The sequence below is a fragment of the Mustela putorius genome, unplaced genomic scaffold (assembly GCF_011764305.1).
Source record: "Mustela putorius furo isolate JIRA1106 unplaced genomic scaffold, ASM1176430v1.1 tig00000107_pilon_pilon_pilon, whole genome shotgun sequence".
NCBI classification, from domain to species: domain Eukaryota; kingdom Metazoa; phylum Chordata; class Mammalia; order Carnivora; family Mustelidae; genus Mustela; species Mustela putorius.
This window is the reverse complement of record NW_025421284.1, coordinates 4,568,770-4,585,601: the sequence shown is the minus strand read 5'-3', so window position 1 is coordinate 4,585,601 and position 16,832 is coordinate 4,568,770. Positions and strand designations below refer to the sequence as shown.

The following is a 16,832-nucleotide window of genomic DNA, read 5'->3' as shown; positions in this document are numbered from 1 at the left end:
CTTTAGCTGATATTTAGCAATCTGATAATGCTATTATTATTATATGGTTTTCCTCATAATTCTCCTGATTAAGCTTGTTGGATTTGTGGATTTATCGTTTTTGTCAAATATGAGAACACTTCCCCTGTTATTTCTTCAACTGTTGTTTTTCTCCCCCGGGAAGAATGCTGGACCTGGTCCCACAGCTCTCGGACTTCCTTTTTTTTTTTAAAAAAAGATTCATCTGATCCTTATTTGCTATCTAGCAATTCCATTGGGGAATCTTTTTGCAAGGTCTCTTGAAGCGAGGTTCTGTGAGTTTACAAGCGTGTGTTGTCACGAAACGGCCACCCCAGTCAGCGCATATTAGAGTCCCATCACCCGAAAGCGCTCCTTCCCGTCCCTTCGCAGCCGGCCTGGCCCCCGCCCCCAGCTCCGAGCCACACGCCTTCCCTGCCCACAGGTCGGATTCTCCACTAGTCGCAGCCCCGAGATCGTGGCGTCCGGAGCCTTCTGAGGGCAGGCTTCTGTCGGTCGGAGCGGCGGGTCTGGGGTTCATCCGTGTTCGCGTTTGGGCCACTTCTCCGTCCTCAGCTGCTGAGCACTGCACTGTGGGAGCGCGCCATACCTGCCGGACCTGTTCCCCAGCTGAGGGACACGTGGGCTGTTCCCCACTGGTGGTTTTGTTTGTCTTGGTTGTAAGTAAAACCATTACATCCACGTAAAGGTCTCACTGTGAACATCAGTTTTCACTGTTCTTGGACAAGTACTCAAGGCGGGGCCACTTGGCAACGAGTCGCTTAACTGGATCGGCTGGTCCTGGTCCGGCAAGGCCGCGCCACCCCGGCGAGTTACCTTGGCTGCAGCATCTTGCGCTTTCCATTCTGTAAAGTATGTGATTTTGTCGTGATGCTCATGTGCATTTCACTCAAGTCCAGCGTTAAACACTTTGATCTGCTTATGTTCCATCAGCGTCTGTTCCTTTGTGAAACGTCTTTTGCCACTTTCAGCGGGTTCGTGTTCTCCCCAGCACTGAGTCCTGAGATCTCGTCAGATAATCCAGACCCAACCTTTTATCAGATAGGTGTTCTGCAAACATCTTCTCCAGTTTTTGGCTTGTTTTCATTTACTTAACATCTTTTGAAGAGATGTGAACTTTGATGAAAATATCTTGAGGATAGAACTTTGGTGCAATGCAATTTCATGTTTTTGCTATTATAGCTAATAAATCTGCAGATCCCAAAGTCACATGTATTTTCTACGCTTTCTTGTGAAGATTTCATAATATTAGATTTCACATTTACCTCTATGATTTGTTTTTTAATAGACATTTTATTTATTTGACAGAGAGGCAGAGAGGCAGGCAGAGAGAGAGAGGGGGGGGAAAGCAGGCTCCCCACTGAGCAGAGCCCGATGCGGGGCTTGATCCCAGAACCCTGGGATCACGACCTGAGCTGAAGGCAGAGGCTTAACCCACTGAGCCACCCCCATGCCCCTATTTTTAATATTGGCGTATGTTGAGAATTATTTTGTGTATTTGGAAATTCAATTTTCAAGCACTCTGTGTATAAAACTCTGTCCTTTCTTCACTGAATTGCCCTTAATCCTGTTTTGAAAATCACCTGAGCAGGGATGTGCGGGTCCATCTCTGACTCCTCCACGCTCTTCCCTTTTGTGTGCTTTGCTGCATGGGGACTAGTGTCTTGGCTACTGTGGCTTCATTGTAAGCTCTGATATCAGGGGGCAGGCTTCCTTCAACATTTCTATTTTTAAAATTTTGGCTCATTTGCATACTTAGCCTCTCCATACAAAATTTTGAATAACCATGACATTTGTACAACAATTTTGCTGGGATTTTTATTGAAATTACATCGAGTTTGTAGATCAGTTTAGAGAGACTTAACCCTATCATGTATTCTAACCCACAAACATGGTATAGATTAATCTGCAGATCTTACTCAAATTCTTTCAAGTGTTGTGTAATTTTAAGTGTATGGAATGTGTATAAATTTTGTTAGGTTGTATCTAAACATTCCTGGTTTCGGTGCTATTACAAATAGCACCTTTTATTTCAGTTGCTGTCTGCTCACGGGCAGCATTTACAAAGCTCCTTCTCATGTGTGGATAATAGAAAATCCATGAAGCTCTTTTGGCAGGTTGTGGTCATTGTGAAATCAAATCCCAGGGTGAGATGGGGAACTACTGTGAAGACCCAAACAAGGAGCTGACACACTTTCTCTGCAAATGTAACTCTAGCTGTTAGGATTTTCAGGCCATACAGTATTTAAGCAACTGCTTGGCTAGTGGAAGGCACAGACAACAGATACGTGGTCGAGCACAGGGGGACGGGTGTGCCTGCTGCCTCCTGACCGCAACGAGGTTTGCTGTTCACTGCTGCATCTGGCTAGACACGTGGGCTCATCCGGACACTGGAAAGCAACGGAGCCATAAGGATGGTTTGGTCAGCACAAAGGCAGCCCCCTGAGATTGAAGAGAGACTAACCCCAGGAGGGATGAATGCTTTAAAAACCCATCAACACCCTCTTAGAATCCCAGCCCATCAACTACGATCCCAGGTTCCTGTGGATTTGCCACCCCCCACCCCCCGGCTTCGGTACATTGCTTACTGCCTGTCCTCGGATACCTCTTTGAGAGTCACTTCCCCGCGTACAGGACACCACCAAATATTTGCAGAGCCAGGCAGTCACAGGGCAAGTAAAGACCTCACACTTACCTGTCGAGGAGAAAACAACTGAAAAGAAGTAAGGTGTGTGCGGTGTGTGTGTGCATGTCCTGGACCAGTGCAGTATCCAACTTCTCCCCCACGCAGGATGGGGCTGCATTCCCATGGACAGGACCTGTCGGCTAACTCTTCAGAATGAGGCCGTGGCCTTCGCCGGACAGAAGCCTGCCTCAACCAGGTGGAGAGAACGAAAGGCCTTGTCCTGTCGCTACCACGTGAGTGCACATGCATTTGCTCAGTGCCTACTACGGACCAGCCCCCCTAGCAGACCGAGAGCAAAGCAGGACAGAAAGAGTCCCCCGCCCAGGGCTTCAGTTCTCCACAAACCCTGTGTGCGGGTGGGAAGTATCAGCTCCTGTGGGGGAGCGTGCCCTGGGAGCCCTTGGCCACGTCTGGAGATCTGGTTGTCACGCCCAGGGTGAGGGTGCTTCTGGCACCCCGGGGGAGGGGCCAAGGATGCGGCGCCCTCCAGTGCCCGGGGCAGCCGGGCACAGACAAGGTCTGTCCCGAGGGCCAGCAGTAGCGAGCAGGATAACCTGCCCGTGTCCCAGCCATGCGCTGGTGTGACGGGAATGACCACCTGCGAGCATCTGCTATCAACACGGTTCAACTCGAATGAAACCTGTCACGCTACAAACATCAGCCTCTGCGAGGCCCAGCTGCATGTAACCCCGACAGGGTCCCTGCAGCACTTGATGGGGGGGGAAGACGGTCCTCACTCCTGCAGAACCCAGAACCGAGAGAATCCCCCGTCTCGCAGGATGAAGCGCTGCAGGGAAGGGCGCTTCCTTCTTTTCTTTCTGGGCCCTGTGCTGGGGACCTGGGTACCAGAGTCAGGGCCCGAGAGGCCGGGACCACAGGCGCAGCGCCGGAGCAGGGCTCAGAGCTGCCTGCCTGCTGGGGGGTGGGGGGGGTGGTCATCCAGCTTTCCCGTGCAGGACGCTGCTCGGCCCCCAGCCCGCCAGGGCCCCTTGCTGGGACACCCCTGCGTCGCACCCTTGTGGGGCCTGCGGGAGTCAGCCCGCACCCACCTCCCCGGGACGGCATGGCTGGGGAAGGCCTTCCCTGGGCTCTGCACACGCTGCTCACCGACACTCCGCGCCCTGTACCACCGTCCCACCCAGTGGGCCCCGCTCCAGCCGCCCCGGGACAGGAAGGTCACCCGAGGCCGCGGGCGGAGCTCGGACCATGTGGCGAGAACGGCAGACCGGAGACAAGGGCCGGTGAACACCTGCGCCACGGGGTCGGGCCCCACGCGGGCAGAGGGTAGCCGGGCCGCGGCTCCGCGCAGCACCACGCACTCGTCCCCCACACACGCGGGGTCGCGCGGGCTCACGGCCGGCCGCCACGCTCGGCTGAAGCCCCGACTCCGTCTGCGGTCGGAAAGCCGCGTCGGCCTGGACTTTGAGCTGCTCTCCAGGCTGCCGCACGGGTCGTCTGGACAGGACGGGACCGGGCGGTGCCGTGGGAGCGCGGCTGAGCCGGGGACCCTCCGTCCCGAGGGATCTGGGTCCCTGTGAGCCGACCCCGCTCCCCCCGGTCTTCCGTCCGCACGACGCCCCCCACCCCGGGCCCTGCGGGACCGAGGGCCGGAGCTGGGCGGCGACAGGACGCGCAGAGGCAGGAGGACGCGAGGCTGGACACGGAGCGCGCGAGTTCCCGTTTTATTGTCGGTGCCGCTGGGGCCCTGCCGCGAGGGGACGCCGCGGCTACAGCTGCCTCTGCTTGTGCTTGGGGTTCGCGCGGCAGTAGATGAACCAGCGGCCGCGCCTCTTCACCCGGTAGCAGTCCCGGCAGCGCTCCCGGATGACGCCCCTGGTCTTGAACCCCCGCGCGGGCGGCAGGCCGGGCGGCGCCAGGGCGGGCAGCAGGCGGCCGGGCAGACCCAGGGCGGGCAGCAGGCGGCCGGGCGCGGGGAGCAGAAGGCCGGGCAGCCCCGCGGCCCCCGCAGCGCCAGGGCGTCCGGGCGGGAGCGTGGAGAGCGCGCGGGGCACGGCCGGGGGGGGCCGCGGCCGGAGCAGGGGGCCCAGGGCGGACGCCAGCCTCTTCGCCGCCAGCATCTTCGCCGCCAGCGCGGCCGGACCTGAGCGGGAGCAGAACGCGGTCCTGCGGGGCCTCGCGCACCCCGGCAGCGGCGCCCCCGCCCCGCCCGCCCCCAACCTCGCCCCCGCGGCCCCTGACCCCAACCCCGCCCCCCCGAGCCCAACCCCGCGCCCCCACCCCTGACCCCAACCCCGCCCCCCCACCCCTGACCCGAACCCCGCCCCCCCCGAGCCCAACCCCGCGCCCCCGCCCGCCGACGGTCCGCGAGGGCCCCGGACATGCCCGCCCGCGGGGGACACCAGGCGGCCCTTCTCGGCCGCGGCGTCCGGGGAGCGCAGGGCGTGCGGCTGGGGCCCACGCAGGGACCCCCGAGCCCCCGCAGCAGCCACCGCCCGGGCCCTCGCGACTCCCGGCGCCCCTCACCTGAGAAGTACCGGATCGGGGCGACGAGCCGCGCGCCTCGCAAGCGCCTGCGCAAATGGGGCGCGGACGCCGCCGCCCGGACTGTGCGCCAGGAAGAAAGATGGCGGCGGGGTCACGTGGTCACCCCCTCGGGGCCGGGCGCAGAGGCGGGGCCGCGCACGATCCCGGGACGGCCCCCGCCCCCGCCCGCACGGGAACCCCCGACCCGCCGGCCGGTGTAGGGCACGGACGCACCCAGGCCCACGCCAAACCGGGGAGCACCTGGGCGCGCACTCGGGGGTTCCCGGGGCAGGCGGTGGGCTCCGCGGGCGGCTCCTCGCCGCGGCCCTCGGACCACCGCCCGCTACGGCCCGGCCCGGCGGACGCGGGGTCTGGCGCGCCCGCCCCGCCGCGGCCGCTGTCTACGGGCGCCGGGGCTGACGGTCCCGCGGGGCCGCCTGACCTCGCCGGCCGCTCCCTGCGGCCGCGCTGTCCCCGCGGTGCTCGCCGCTCGCTCCAGCGGGGCCCCCGCGGGGGACACCCCCGTGGCCATCAGTGACCGGCCAGCGTGCGCCCCTGCGCCCCCCGTCCTCCCCGTCCCGCCCCGGCGGGAACCTCCCGGCGGCCGCGGGCGCTCAAGCCGCGAGCCCAGTTTCCCGCCTTTTCCCGGCCGGGCCGCGGCCCCCCCCCCCCGGACGCTCCCGCCGGAGCGCAGCGCGCGTGCGCGACGCCCCGAAGCGCGCGAAGTCGGGCCGCCGGGCCCTGCGACACGGTGCGCATGCGTCAGCGTCTCGGTGCGCCGGGTCAAGGGTCAGCCCCAAGATGGCGGCGGCGGTGACCTTCTGCCGGCTGCTGGGCCGCACCGGCCCGGCGGCGCTGAGCCTGCCCCGGGGCGCCCGGTGCTTTGGGGTGCGCACGTCGCCGACCGGGGAGAAGATGACGCACACCGGCCAGGTCAGCGCTGCGGCTGAGGCGCCCTCCGTCTCGGCTCGTGCCCGCGGTGCCCGCGGCGGGGGGGCGCCCGGTTCCCGGAGGAGCGGCGGCCGCGCGCGGGGTCCCGCGGGCCCGGGGCCTGCGTGGGTCTCACGCTCCGTCGCGCCGGGCGCTGCGGGCGCGGGGGTCCGGGGCGGGCCGCCGTCCGGCTCGCGTCGGGGCCGCGCTGCGTCGGGGCCGCGGGAGCGCAGGCACGGCCGGGAGGCGACTCGGGGACCCCTGCCGCCGCGCTGCCCGCGTCCGCCGCTGCTTCAGCCCCGCCTCGCCCTCCCCCGGCGCCGTCGCCTCTTCTCTCCTTCGGGCTCTCGCCGAGCTGCGCCCCCGCCCGCGCAGCCGCCCCCGGGCCCCGCTGTCCCCGGGCCCCGCTGTCCCCGGTCCCCGCTGTCTCCGATCCCCGCTGTCCCCGGGCCCCGCTGTCTCCGGTCCCCGCTGTCCCCGGTCCCCGCTGTCCCCGGGCCCCGCTGTCCCCGGTCCCCGCTGTCCCCGGTCCCCGCTGTCCCCGGTCCCCGCTGTCTCCGGTCCCCGCTGTCCCCGGTCCCCGCTGTCTCCGTCCCCGCTGTCCCCGGTCCCCGCTGTCCCCGGGCCCCGCTGTCCCCGGTCCCCGCTGTCCCCGGGCCCCGCTGTCCCCGGTCCCCGCTGTCCCCGGTCCCCGCTGTCTCCGGTCCCCGCTGTCCCCGGTCCCCGCTGTCTCCAATCCCCGCTGTTCCCGGGCCCCGCTGTCCCCGGTGACAACGGCCGGAACCTTCCGCGCACACTTTCCCGTAATGCTGGCCGTGGGCACCGGCGGCTGTAGAACTCGCACGGTCTCTCCCCAGGTCTACGACGATGCGGACTACAGGAAGGTCCGGTTCGTGGGTCGCCAGAAAGAGGTAAGCGGAGGCGAGGGACGGACGGAGCGTCTCCGTGAAGGCTTCACGGAACAGCGAGACACGGAGGAGACCGGAGTTCTCAGACGAGCCCCGGGCGGCTCTGGAAGCTGCGGGTCTGTGTTCTGTTTCCCTCCGGTCCCGGCTGCCCCTAAGCGCAGTCTGGGGTGTGTGTGAGCCCCGGCGGCCCTTTGTTTTCCTTTCATTTCTGGGCCTCGTACTCCCCAGACCCTCGGATTAAAGGAAGTCGCATCATCCACTTTTAAAAATCACTCTCTCCGTCCCCGGGCTGGGGTTTGCTTGTCCTACTTCCTGCCCGACAGAGGGGGCCTTGTTCTTACAGGGACGGGCACTCCCGAGCGGACGCCGGCAGGAGGACCGTCCTGCCCTGAGTGGCTGTGACTGGTCCCGTACGGTGGCGGCAGGAGAGAGGATGCTGATGTGTGTCTCCAGGAACCTGAGCTCCTCATTCCTCGCTGACCTGCGCTGCCAGAACGCGTCTGCGGGCCGTGCCGTGGTCGGGGCCGGTCGGGGCCGGTCGGGCGTCTTCCTCTTCCGAGTCCTTTTGTCCTCCGCAGTCACCTCGGGCCCCTCCTTCCCCCAGTCAGCCTTCTTGTTAGTTCTTGTTAGCTCTGCGCGAGTTGGGTTTCCCACCCCTCTGATCTCGGTTACACTGTCTGTTCTTAAGGTCTTTTTCTACTTCCTTTCCTGCCTTGCGGGGGACAGGGTGGTGGAGACAGCGTTCAGTGCCTCGGTGGAGCCATGGGTCCTGACGCTGTGGCTGGCCCCTGCGGTCCGGCCCCGGCTCCCCAGCTCAGCAGTTCTGATGCGTGAGCAACACCTGGTTCTGTCCAGGCTCCTCCCTGCTACAGACTCTGTGGCCTCTGGTTTCTGATCGCCTTAGCAGGGGGCCACCGGAGCAGCTGAAAACCAAAACCAACCCAACGAAACCAGAATTCGCAAAGCCAGTGGAGTGTGAACAGAGGAGGCAGAGCTGAAGGTGTCCCCTCACCCAGGTCCGGAGTCCCTGTCCTGTCTGCGGCCTGTCGCTGTGGGACATCACGTGTGTTCGGGGAGCACTGCTCCCGTTGTCCGGGTGCGCGTGTTTGTAAACGAGCGCTGCTCTGGCGTGCGTGCGTGCCACAGACATTAGGCGCTTAGTAGCAGTGTAAGATTGTTAGCGTTTCCCAGAGGCGTTGTTTTAGAAGAGTTTCACGTGTCCTGGGAACTGGGACAGGAAGTGCGACCGTTCCTCTGGACCCGCCTCCTGCCAGGCGGCCTGTTGCAAGTGGCACCTTCTGTCTGGTGCTGCGGTCACTACAGCGGGTGCTTCGAACACTTGATGGTGTTGATACGTGAGCTCAAGCCCACGGCTTGTGTCGGGGTTCACTGTCGGTGGTGTACAGTCTGTGGATTGTGACCCACACGTGTCCCTTGTCTGTTTTTACAGCATTGGAGGGTAGTTCGCCCGCCCTGAGAATGTGTCACGTTCCGCGTCCGGCAACCACGGGTCTTGCTGGCTCTCTAGTTTTGGCTAGTTGTATTTTAAGAATCCCACCGAACCCGAGCTTAACCTGATGAACGAGGAGCGCGGAAAGCTGGATAGCTGAACTGGCCTTTGCAGAGAGAGACGGGAAGTGTCTGTGCGTGGCTTTCGGCTACTCCTGGCCAGAGGCACCTGGTGTAGTTTGCGGCGTGTCTGCAAAGGAATCCGTGCGGGCCTGTGACGGGGTCTTCCTAAGACGAGACACTCCCGTGCTGAAGAACCGGCTGCGCAGCGCCCACTCCTCGAGGAGGGGCCAGAAGCCAGGCCTGCCATGGTCCTGGGCCACCTCCGCGAGGCAGGGGGCTGGAACGGAGCAGAGGCTTGTCTGAAGCTACAGAAAGCGTGTCGTTGACTTGGTGCTCATGTACCTCAGACGAAAGGCACACGTGTCCTGTCCTCCAGCAGAAGAGCTCGTGCGGACAGGAGACCGCGTGCGGAATGGCGGTGACAGTGACAGCAGTGAGAAAGCAGCAGCGCTGTCTCTGTCATCTTGCGGCTCAGAGGACTTGTCTGGTCTCGAGTGTGGCTCCAGGCCGCTCTGTCCGACCGCGTCCGGATCTGTGCAGCCCCCTAAGCGCTGCCTGCCTCCGGCGCTGACCTCACTGGGCTGAGGGTGCTGGGTCCGAGGGGGCGAGCCGCTAGGGAACCCCCGCCCCGGGAGGCCTTCAGCGAGCGTGTGCCCCATTCTGTTGCTGCTGGGTTATTGCGACGGGGCTGGCGTCATTCGTGCGCATTAAAGATGCGCAACGGGGCGGAGAGCCCAGAGCACTGGGAGGCCGAGTCCGTTGAGTACAGCCCCCCGTGCCCTCCGCTTGCTGCAGTGATGACGGGGCGGCTCAGCCCAGGCGGGTCGCCCTTGCCGGCTGGGGGGCAGCGGCGACCCTCGCTGCCCAGGTGCTCTGGACATGTCCTGCCCATCTCAGACGGCCTCCCGACCCCCCGGCGGGCAGGTGAGTCTGGCTGCGACTCTGACTCATCCGCTGGGCACCTTGGTTCCTCAGTAGCAGCTGGAAGGTCCCAGCCACCGCGGAGCTGAGGAGCGGTCCCCATGGCACCTGCTGTGTTGGTGGAGTGACATGAAGCCTGTCCTCCCCATAGGGGTCTGGACGTGGTGGACGCACAGCAGGGGCTGGGAGTGCCGGAGGGAGGAGCTCGCAGGTGGGGCGCGTGCGGTGTGGCTGCGGCGGCCCCACCGGAGAGACGAGTGTCCCTCAAGGGCTTGTAGCCCTGGGCTTGTTGGGCCTTGCTTCTGGGCGCCGGCAGAGTGGACCGCTCGCGTGGTGAAGTGACTTCTCCGCTGAGGTGGCCCATGCTCCCCGCGCAGACGCTGTAGGAAACTTGCAGGTGTGCACCAGGATCGGCGGCGGAGGGAGACCCTGAGCATTGTCGTCCCGCTGACGGCGGCTGCACACCGACACCTCCGCGAGCTGCTGTCCGGACCGCGGTGATGCGAAGGTGCGCGTGTGTCTGCACGTCCAGGCGGCTAGAGGAGGCTGCACGAGCCTGCGGGACGCAGCGCTCCCGAGGCTCGGAGGCCGGTGGCCGGGCGCTGAGCCTCCAGGTCTGTGCCTTCCTCTCGCCCTCTGGCGGTTCCACGGTCCGTGCTTGTCCTCGGCCCCTGCCCCGGCCACATCGCCCAGGGCACCTGCAGATGCTGCTGTACAAAAAGCCTAGGAGGTGTTTTTGAGCATTTTCTCCAAATTTGTGTTAAAAATTAGCAGGTTGGCAGCGTCCAGCACGGGGTCACTCCGCGAGGCTGTTCCTCCTTGTGCAGTTGTAAGACTGTCCCGTATGCTCCCGCGTTGTACCTTGTGCTTCTCGTGGGCGAGACCTCAGTCTGACCTAAGGGAGTAAATTGTCCATGGGAACGGTCACTCCCCAGGGCACGGGTCAGACGAAGATAGCCGCCGCCACCCGGTGAATTTAAGCCGGTGGGTCTTCGTGCCCAGTCAGTGGGCCGTCAGGAGGTAAATGAAAAGGTAATTTCACATTCGTTATGTCGGTGACGCATAAAGGACAATCGTACGGCCGTTGGACAGTCGAGGGCGTGTGACACCGTCTGCCTGAAACCCACCGTGCTGACGGCTGAGGCAGGAGCCCGGGCCGCTGTGATGTTCCTCTGCATTCATGCGCTTGGAAGGCCCGCGGGTGGCCTCCGGGCCTCGCCTCCGTCGGGGCGGCCAGACCAAGCCCTGAGCTGCCACCTGGGCTCGGCTCTGGGACTCTGCGTGCGCCTGTGGTTGAACTGAATCCCGGGAATGAGACGCTCATCACGGACGGTCAGGGTCACCCTGGGGCTGAGTGACGGGCAGTCCTGTGTCAGTCTCCGGTGTCAGCTGCCCTTCCCGCGGGAGATGGCAGTCTGTCTGACGGCCATGCTGGGGCCCTGGGGTTTGTTCGTGTGGCCTTTGTGACACGTGTCACTTAGGTAGACGCCGTCCCGTGTTACAGCACCGGCTTCACGTGTGCGATGCACGGCCTCCGCAGCCGGCCGACAGGTGCGCGTGTAAGCGGAGCGGCGAGGCCGCGTGTGGGGCCGCTGTGCTCGGAGAGCCTGTGGGATGGCCCGGCCTCCCCACCTGGCCGCACTGTGTGCGAGCCCTGGGCTCTGCTGGAGCCCTGTGTCCCCGTAACCTCCTGGTGAGTTTGTAGAAACGAAACTTCACAAAGTCAGAGTCTGTAGTAATAAGTTTCTCCAGAATGTCCGCAGTCTGTGGGTTTGGGACATTATCTGAGTCAATGGCAGGCGAGGCCGTCTGTTCCCGTGCACGAGTGAGGGGCTGGGCCCTGCGGGATCGCGTGTCCTCTGCACGGAGTCTGCTGGCTTTAGAGAGGCTGTTCACAGAGGCCGATCGTGCCTTTCTAACTCATTTCCAGGCTTCATTAGAGTTCAGAGGTCCCAGCCCCCCTTCATTTGTGAACACTGATCCTCGTTTCCCTGTCTCCGCTGCGGTGGGGCCTCTCCCTGTCCGTGAGGCTCTGGGGACACGGGGCAGGTGCCCCGCTGGGCCCCGGCAGCCGCGACCGACTGGCATGGCTCTGCCGTCAGGCACCCCTGGTACTGAGGTTGGTACTCACGGCGCGGCTGGTGGGCGAGCCCACTTACTGTGTGTGGCCTCCGTTTCCTGTCCTGTCTGCACGCAGTGTCACCCCCGTGGTGGCCGCGGGGATGTCTGCCAGGAAGAGTAGTGGCCCCGGGAGCATTCGTCCCGTGGCATGTGCTGCGCGCAGACAAGCCTCCGGCTTCAGAGGCGGGTGACGTCCCAGATGTGGTCTCGCGGTTGTTTTCCGCCCTGGGTGGGTTGACGGTGGCGCGGGGTCTAGAGGAACCACCAGCTGCCGCCGCCTGGGAGCCCGAGCGTGGGACACCGAGCCCTGCAGACGGCCGAGAGTGTGGTGGGGGCGTGAGGGTTGCCGTAGACGGCTTTGGGGAGCACACGCCGTTGGAGGGGGGTCGTGCCTCTGGACGGCTCTCCGGGGTGAGAACCTGCAGCCCCTGGCATGGGCCGGCCCCCGGGGTGAGACGCGGGAGTCGGCTCTATAACAGGCTGGGGGCACGTTGGGGACCTCTACACACACACACACACACACACGCGCTCTCTCTCTCTCTCTCTCTCCCTCTCTCTCGGATGCTTTCCCTTCCCAGCCTTGGGAGCTTTGTCTCCTGGGTGATGGCCAGGGAGGCTGTGCGCGCCTGGCTCAGGGCGGGTCAGGTCCGAGCCCGGTGGGTCTCCTGGCCTGGGTCCCCTTGGCCACAGTAGCTCGCTGTGAGACACGCTACTTGCCCAGCCAGGTGTGGGAATCTCTGTTTAACGAAACAGATGTGGGGGGATGGTGTCATGGTCCCTCGTCCCGCGAGCCCGGTCTGGCGCAGCCGTTACCAACCAGGAGGCTTCCCGAGGCGGCGGCGCTGCTCTCTGTGCTGATGGCCCACAGCCCGCTCCCCACCAGGGCTGCCGTTCCGCAAGCAGGTCGCCGACTCGGTCCCCGTGAACCGAGTCCGCGGTGCCTGCAGCCCCCACGAGGCACTGACCGGACCGCAGACTACCGCGATCTCTAAGTTAAATAGCGGAGCGGAGGTGGAGTCCTGATTGTGTCGGAGTAAGAAGAATCTTGTGACTGAGGACACAGATAAGCCCCAGGCAGTGCACCTGCTGACGAGTCTAAGTGTCTTTTAACTCTTAGGTGTCGTCCCCCGCCCCCCTCCCGAGGCTCCCTTTACCTGCTCGGAAGTCGCCTGTCCGTGGACCCAGGTCTCTCCGCTGCGTCGCCGGCGGCTGGGTCTCCCGGCTGCTGTACGTTGCGGGGTTCGGTGCCCCTGTTCTCAGGGTGTGGAACCCGGGTTGGCTGTGGCGGCTGCATCAGGTCAGACTCGGGGTCTCTGTGCGAGGTCACTGCGTGGGGGCCACACGGGGTTCCAGGGCGGTGGCCGTGACTCCAGACGGGGTTGAGGGTGACACAGTCTTCCCCGCAGCTTGAGCGCTTGCGTGAAGACACTGGGTTAGCCCGGAGGAAGCGGAAGTATCGGTTCTTTCCCTGTGTCCCAGTTCTCACGGTGACATCTGTCCCTGACGCGAGGTATTTATTCAGTCTTCAAATCGGCGAAATCACAGATTTCAGCATATTTGTTGGGTTTCTGTCCCTGTCGTCTCTCCAGTGTCCCGTGTTGTCCCGTGTTGCTCCATGCGGTGTTTCCCCGAACTGGCTGCCCTTTGGGTGCGGCCGTGAGAGTCTGCCAGAGCTTCCTTGCCCCGTGACTGTGGGGCCTCTGCTGGCGGGGACAGCCAGCCCCGGGTGCCTTTCTGCATGTCACGGGTGGAGCGAGACGCGGGGCCGGGAGCAGAGCCGGTGTCGAAGCCGGGGCGCAGCGCGGGGGCTCTGGTCCGCACCTTGGGTATGACCAGGGGCAAGTGTTCGTAATCTGGTTCCTGCCCCGTTTCTGTGGGTTTGAAGTTGTGTCCGGACGGGAAGTGACGTGTGTGTGCGCGTGTGTCGTGTGTATGTTGAGGACTGGCAGCGGTCCCAGATGCGAACATACGAGAACGCACAGAGGTGCCTGTGCTGGCAGGACCCGAGCGTGGGGCCGTCCTCTATGTAGACCTAAATTCCGTGAAATTGTCCCGTTTTTGTACTTGGCTACATGAGCTTTTCTTTCTGTCTCGTTCCAGGTGAATGAGAACTTTGCCATTGACCTGATCGCTGAGCAGCCCGTGAGCGAAGTTGGGAATCGTGTGATCGCGTGTGACGGCGGCGGGGGGGCTCTTGGCCACCCGAAAGTGTACATAAACCTGGTACCGTCCACCTGTCCTTGCGGGTCTAGTCTAAGCGGTCCTGTCTGGCGTCCCTTGCGGCGCTGGCTCTCACCTTTCCTCCAACCATGTGCTAGGGACCACGTGGTGGGCGCCCTCTCCATGGGGACGCGCTTGGCGTTGCCAGCACAGTCGTCCACTTTCCTGCCACACCTGGGGCTTGATCTTCCTGGAACCTCATTTTGCAGGTTGTGCCCCACAGGGCCTTGGCGAGGGGAGGACCGGGACGTTCGAGCAGAGGGGTGAGCGGGGGCTGAGGCTCAGGCCTGCCACGGCGTGGACGCAAGAGGGGGACGTCGCAGCACCCTGGCTCCCCGTCTGCTGGTGGCCTGAGCAGGCCCGGGCCGGACCGTGGCCTGGGGGCTGGTGGGCCTCTGCGCAGTGCCCCACCTGTTCCAGTCCGTTGAATTCTGGGCCCAGAGGGAAACCTCGGCCTTCGCGGGCTGGGAGAGAAGACGGGCGCTGAGCTAAGGCCGGAAGACATGTCCTCAGGGTGATCCCACGGGGCCGGAGCTAGGGTTCAGGCCCCTGCCCGCGGCTGGCAGAGAGTTGGGGTGGAGCAGAGTCAGACCTGGGCCCTGGTGCCGTGACGGTCCTCTGTCCCTGTGCGACCTCCGAGGGCTTAAGCCGCGTCTAGTTGAGACCCGAGCTCAAGTGCGGTGCACGCTGTCCTGTGTGATGCGGGACGCGTGTAGACAGCAGCAGAGCACGGCGTCATGAGCTCTCTCCTCTGAATCTTGCAGGACAAGGACACGAAGACGGGGACATGCGGCTACTGCGGACTGCAGTTCCGACAGCACCGTCACTAGCGCGGGCCACTGCGGACGGCGGCTCCGACAGCACCGTCACTAGCGCGGGCTGCGCGCACAGCGCCTCTCGCTGGGGCTGAATAAACGGTGTTGGGACCCCGGACGGCGAGCCACCTGCCTGTTTCTTTCCGAGAAGCGACGTTTCCTCCGAAGCGCAGACCACAGCGGGGTCGTCCTCGGGGGCGCGTCCTGCGGCTCCGCGGTCGTCGTCACGGCGGGGCCGGGCTGGGGGGCTCAGGGCCAGGCGGGAGAAGGACCGCTCCGGTTCCGCAGACGGAACGGAGGTTTGTCAGGCGAAGGGCTCCCCGTTTGCCTCCGCACTCCGGCCGGAAGACCGCCCCCCCCACTGTCCCGCCTCTCACCTACAGTCACGCTTCCCTCTGTGCTCTTGTCGCGGGGGAAGTGTGAGGTCTTAAAGCCCGAAGCGTCTGAGTTCCTGCAGGCCGCGTCCAGGGCAGTCTGCGGAGTGCGGAGCCGCAGGGTCACCGGAGAGCAGCACTGGCCCTCGGGAGGGAAGGGGACGCCTGGGGAGCGTTCCCGCAAGCCCGGACACGCGGTCTGTGGGGTCCAGGAGGCGGCGGCGCTGGGCCGTGCGAGGTGAGGAGGGAGCGGAAGGGAAGCCTGCGCAGCGCGGGGCACGCCGCCTCCCAGCAGGGCTGGCGAGAACACGAGCTCCGTATGTTCTGACCCTGAAATGTGTGGGCTCCGAGCTGTGGGGTCTGGAGAAGAGAAAACTGTTTGAGCTTCTGGATGAAAGAACAGATCGCCTAACGAAGGCGTTATCAGAAGGGCGGGAAGCCTTTCTGTCCTGGGAGCTGGAGATCGTCAGGAGCATCAGGAACCTGCAGCAGGCACCCGTCTTGAGGGGGACGCTCCGTGGACCCCTGTAGGGCCAGCCCAGGCCTCGGGGGCAGGGCAGGTGTGGGTGGGGCCTGCCGGTGGTGCGCGCCAGTCCAAAGCTGGGCACGCCTGGGCCATCGTGAGGCTCTTCTGGCAGAAGTGCCCAGGGGCAAGCGTTGGGGGAGGGGTGTGGGGGGGAGGGCCCAAGAGACCCCGGGGTCACGACGGGTGTGGGGGGAGCTGGAAGGGGCCGGTGGTCTCGTCAGGGTGGAGCGCGAGCAGGATGAACACAGGAGGGATGTCACGTGGCCTCGGTGTCCAGTGGCCTCAGAGCCCGTCAGAGCTGCACCCGGGTGGCGTGGTGCCCTCCAAGGGAGCGGGCCTGGCCAGGCCGGGAGTGTGGCGGTTGGAGGGCGGCGGGCAGCCTGGACACCCGCGGGAGGGCCCCTCGGCTGCGCTGCTGGGTGCAGGTGGGTCTTTGTCCAGCCGGCCGCGAGTTCAGCCTTGCGTGGATGTGGGGTTCTAGCAGACGCTTTCTCCGTCTGTTGGAATGGGATGCTTTTCTCCATTAAATACGGGCCACGGTGAATTACTCTGATTTTCTAGAGGGAAACTGTTCCTTTGCCAGGAGAGGCCCCACGCACTCCTGGAATCCTCCTCCTGTGAGGCCTCGTGTGGTTTGGGGCTGGCGCCTCTACGTGTGGGCGTGGATGAGGGTCTGTAAGGTTTCCTTCCCGCTGTCCCCAGTGTTGGCGTCAGGGGTGCACTCCCCTGCAGCTGGGGAGCCCCCGGGTTCTCTGCTCTCCAGAAGAGAAGGGACAGGGTTGCGGTGACCTAGTGACGGGGGCTCAGGAGTGTCTCGCGGGCCTGGTGCTATGGTGGGAAGGTTTGATTTCCTGGGAGCTTCTGGCACATTCACGTTTCTCCTTGAGCCTGTTTTGGTGCCATGGATTCTTTTTCTTGGCGTCCGGCTGTTTGCCTCCGTGCTCGGTCCTGGCGTCGAGCTGCTGAGAGTGACTTCCTGATCTGCCGTGGCCTCCCCCTGCCCCCCCGGGGTTATGTGAGCCTGACCAGTCTTCTCCGAGCTGCGTCTCTCCAGAGGCTTCTCCACCACTTAGCACTCTTCGGTGTGTCGTCTGCTTGGCTGTGTCGCTGGCTTCGGTCTGGCTTCTCTCCGTTACCTTCGACCCCTGCCCCTGCTGCCCGCTGCCCCCACGCCTTGAGTTGGAGGCTTTACCGTGTTGCTTCTCAGCAGTCCTGTTCTCACAGGCACTGAGTGCCACGAGGGTCACTGGCCTCTGC

General features: G+C 63.9%; 2 protein-coding genes across 5 annotated transcripts; one reads left to right on the top strand and one right to left on the bottom strand.

Annotated features, from left to right (window-relative positions):
• Positions 1-4,359: 4,359 nt before the first annotated feature.
• Positions 4,360-5,820, bottom strand: MRPL36 (mitochondrial ribosomal protein L36). The gene is made up of 2 exons (XM_045089198.1): positions 5,189-5,820; positions 4,360-4,805 (listed from the first exon to the last, which is right to left on the bottom strand). Exon 2 carries the CDS (start codon positions 4,780-4,782, stop codon positions 4,432-4,434), a length of 351 nt encoding a protein of 116 aa, XP_044945133.1. The 5' UTR covers positions 4,783-4,805; positions 5,189-5,820; the 3' UTR covers positions 4,360-4,431.
• An 85-nt stretch (positions 5,821-5,905) lies between these two features.
• Positions 5,906-14,793, top strand: NDUFS6 (NADH:ubiquinone oxidoreductase subunit S6). 4 transcript variants are annotated; one of them, XR_006609394.1, is made up of 4 exons: positions 5,906-6,121; positions 6,976-7,029; positions 7,370-8,042; positions 13,741-13,863. XR_006609394.1 is itself a non-coding variant. In XM_045089197.1 (4 exons), exons 1-4 carry the CDS (start codon positions 5,990-5,992, stop codon positions 14,688-14,690), a joined length of 375 nt encoding a protein of 124 aa, XP_044945132.1. In that variant the 5' UTR covers positions 5,950-5,989; the 3' UTR covers positions 14,691-14,793. The 4 variants fall into 4 exon arrangements, 1 of the variants encoding a protein (XP_044945132.1); XR_006609388.1 differs by lacking the exon at positions 13,741-13,863 and adding an exon at positions 8,477-11,277; XR_006609408.1 differs by lacking the exon at positions 13,741-13,863 and adding an exon at positions 8,477-11,277 and having other exon boundaries at positions 5,932-6,121; positions 6,976-7,142.
• The last annotated feature ends 2,039 nt before the right edge of the window (positions 14,794-16,832 follow it).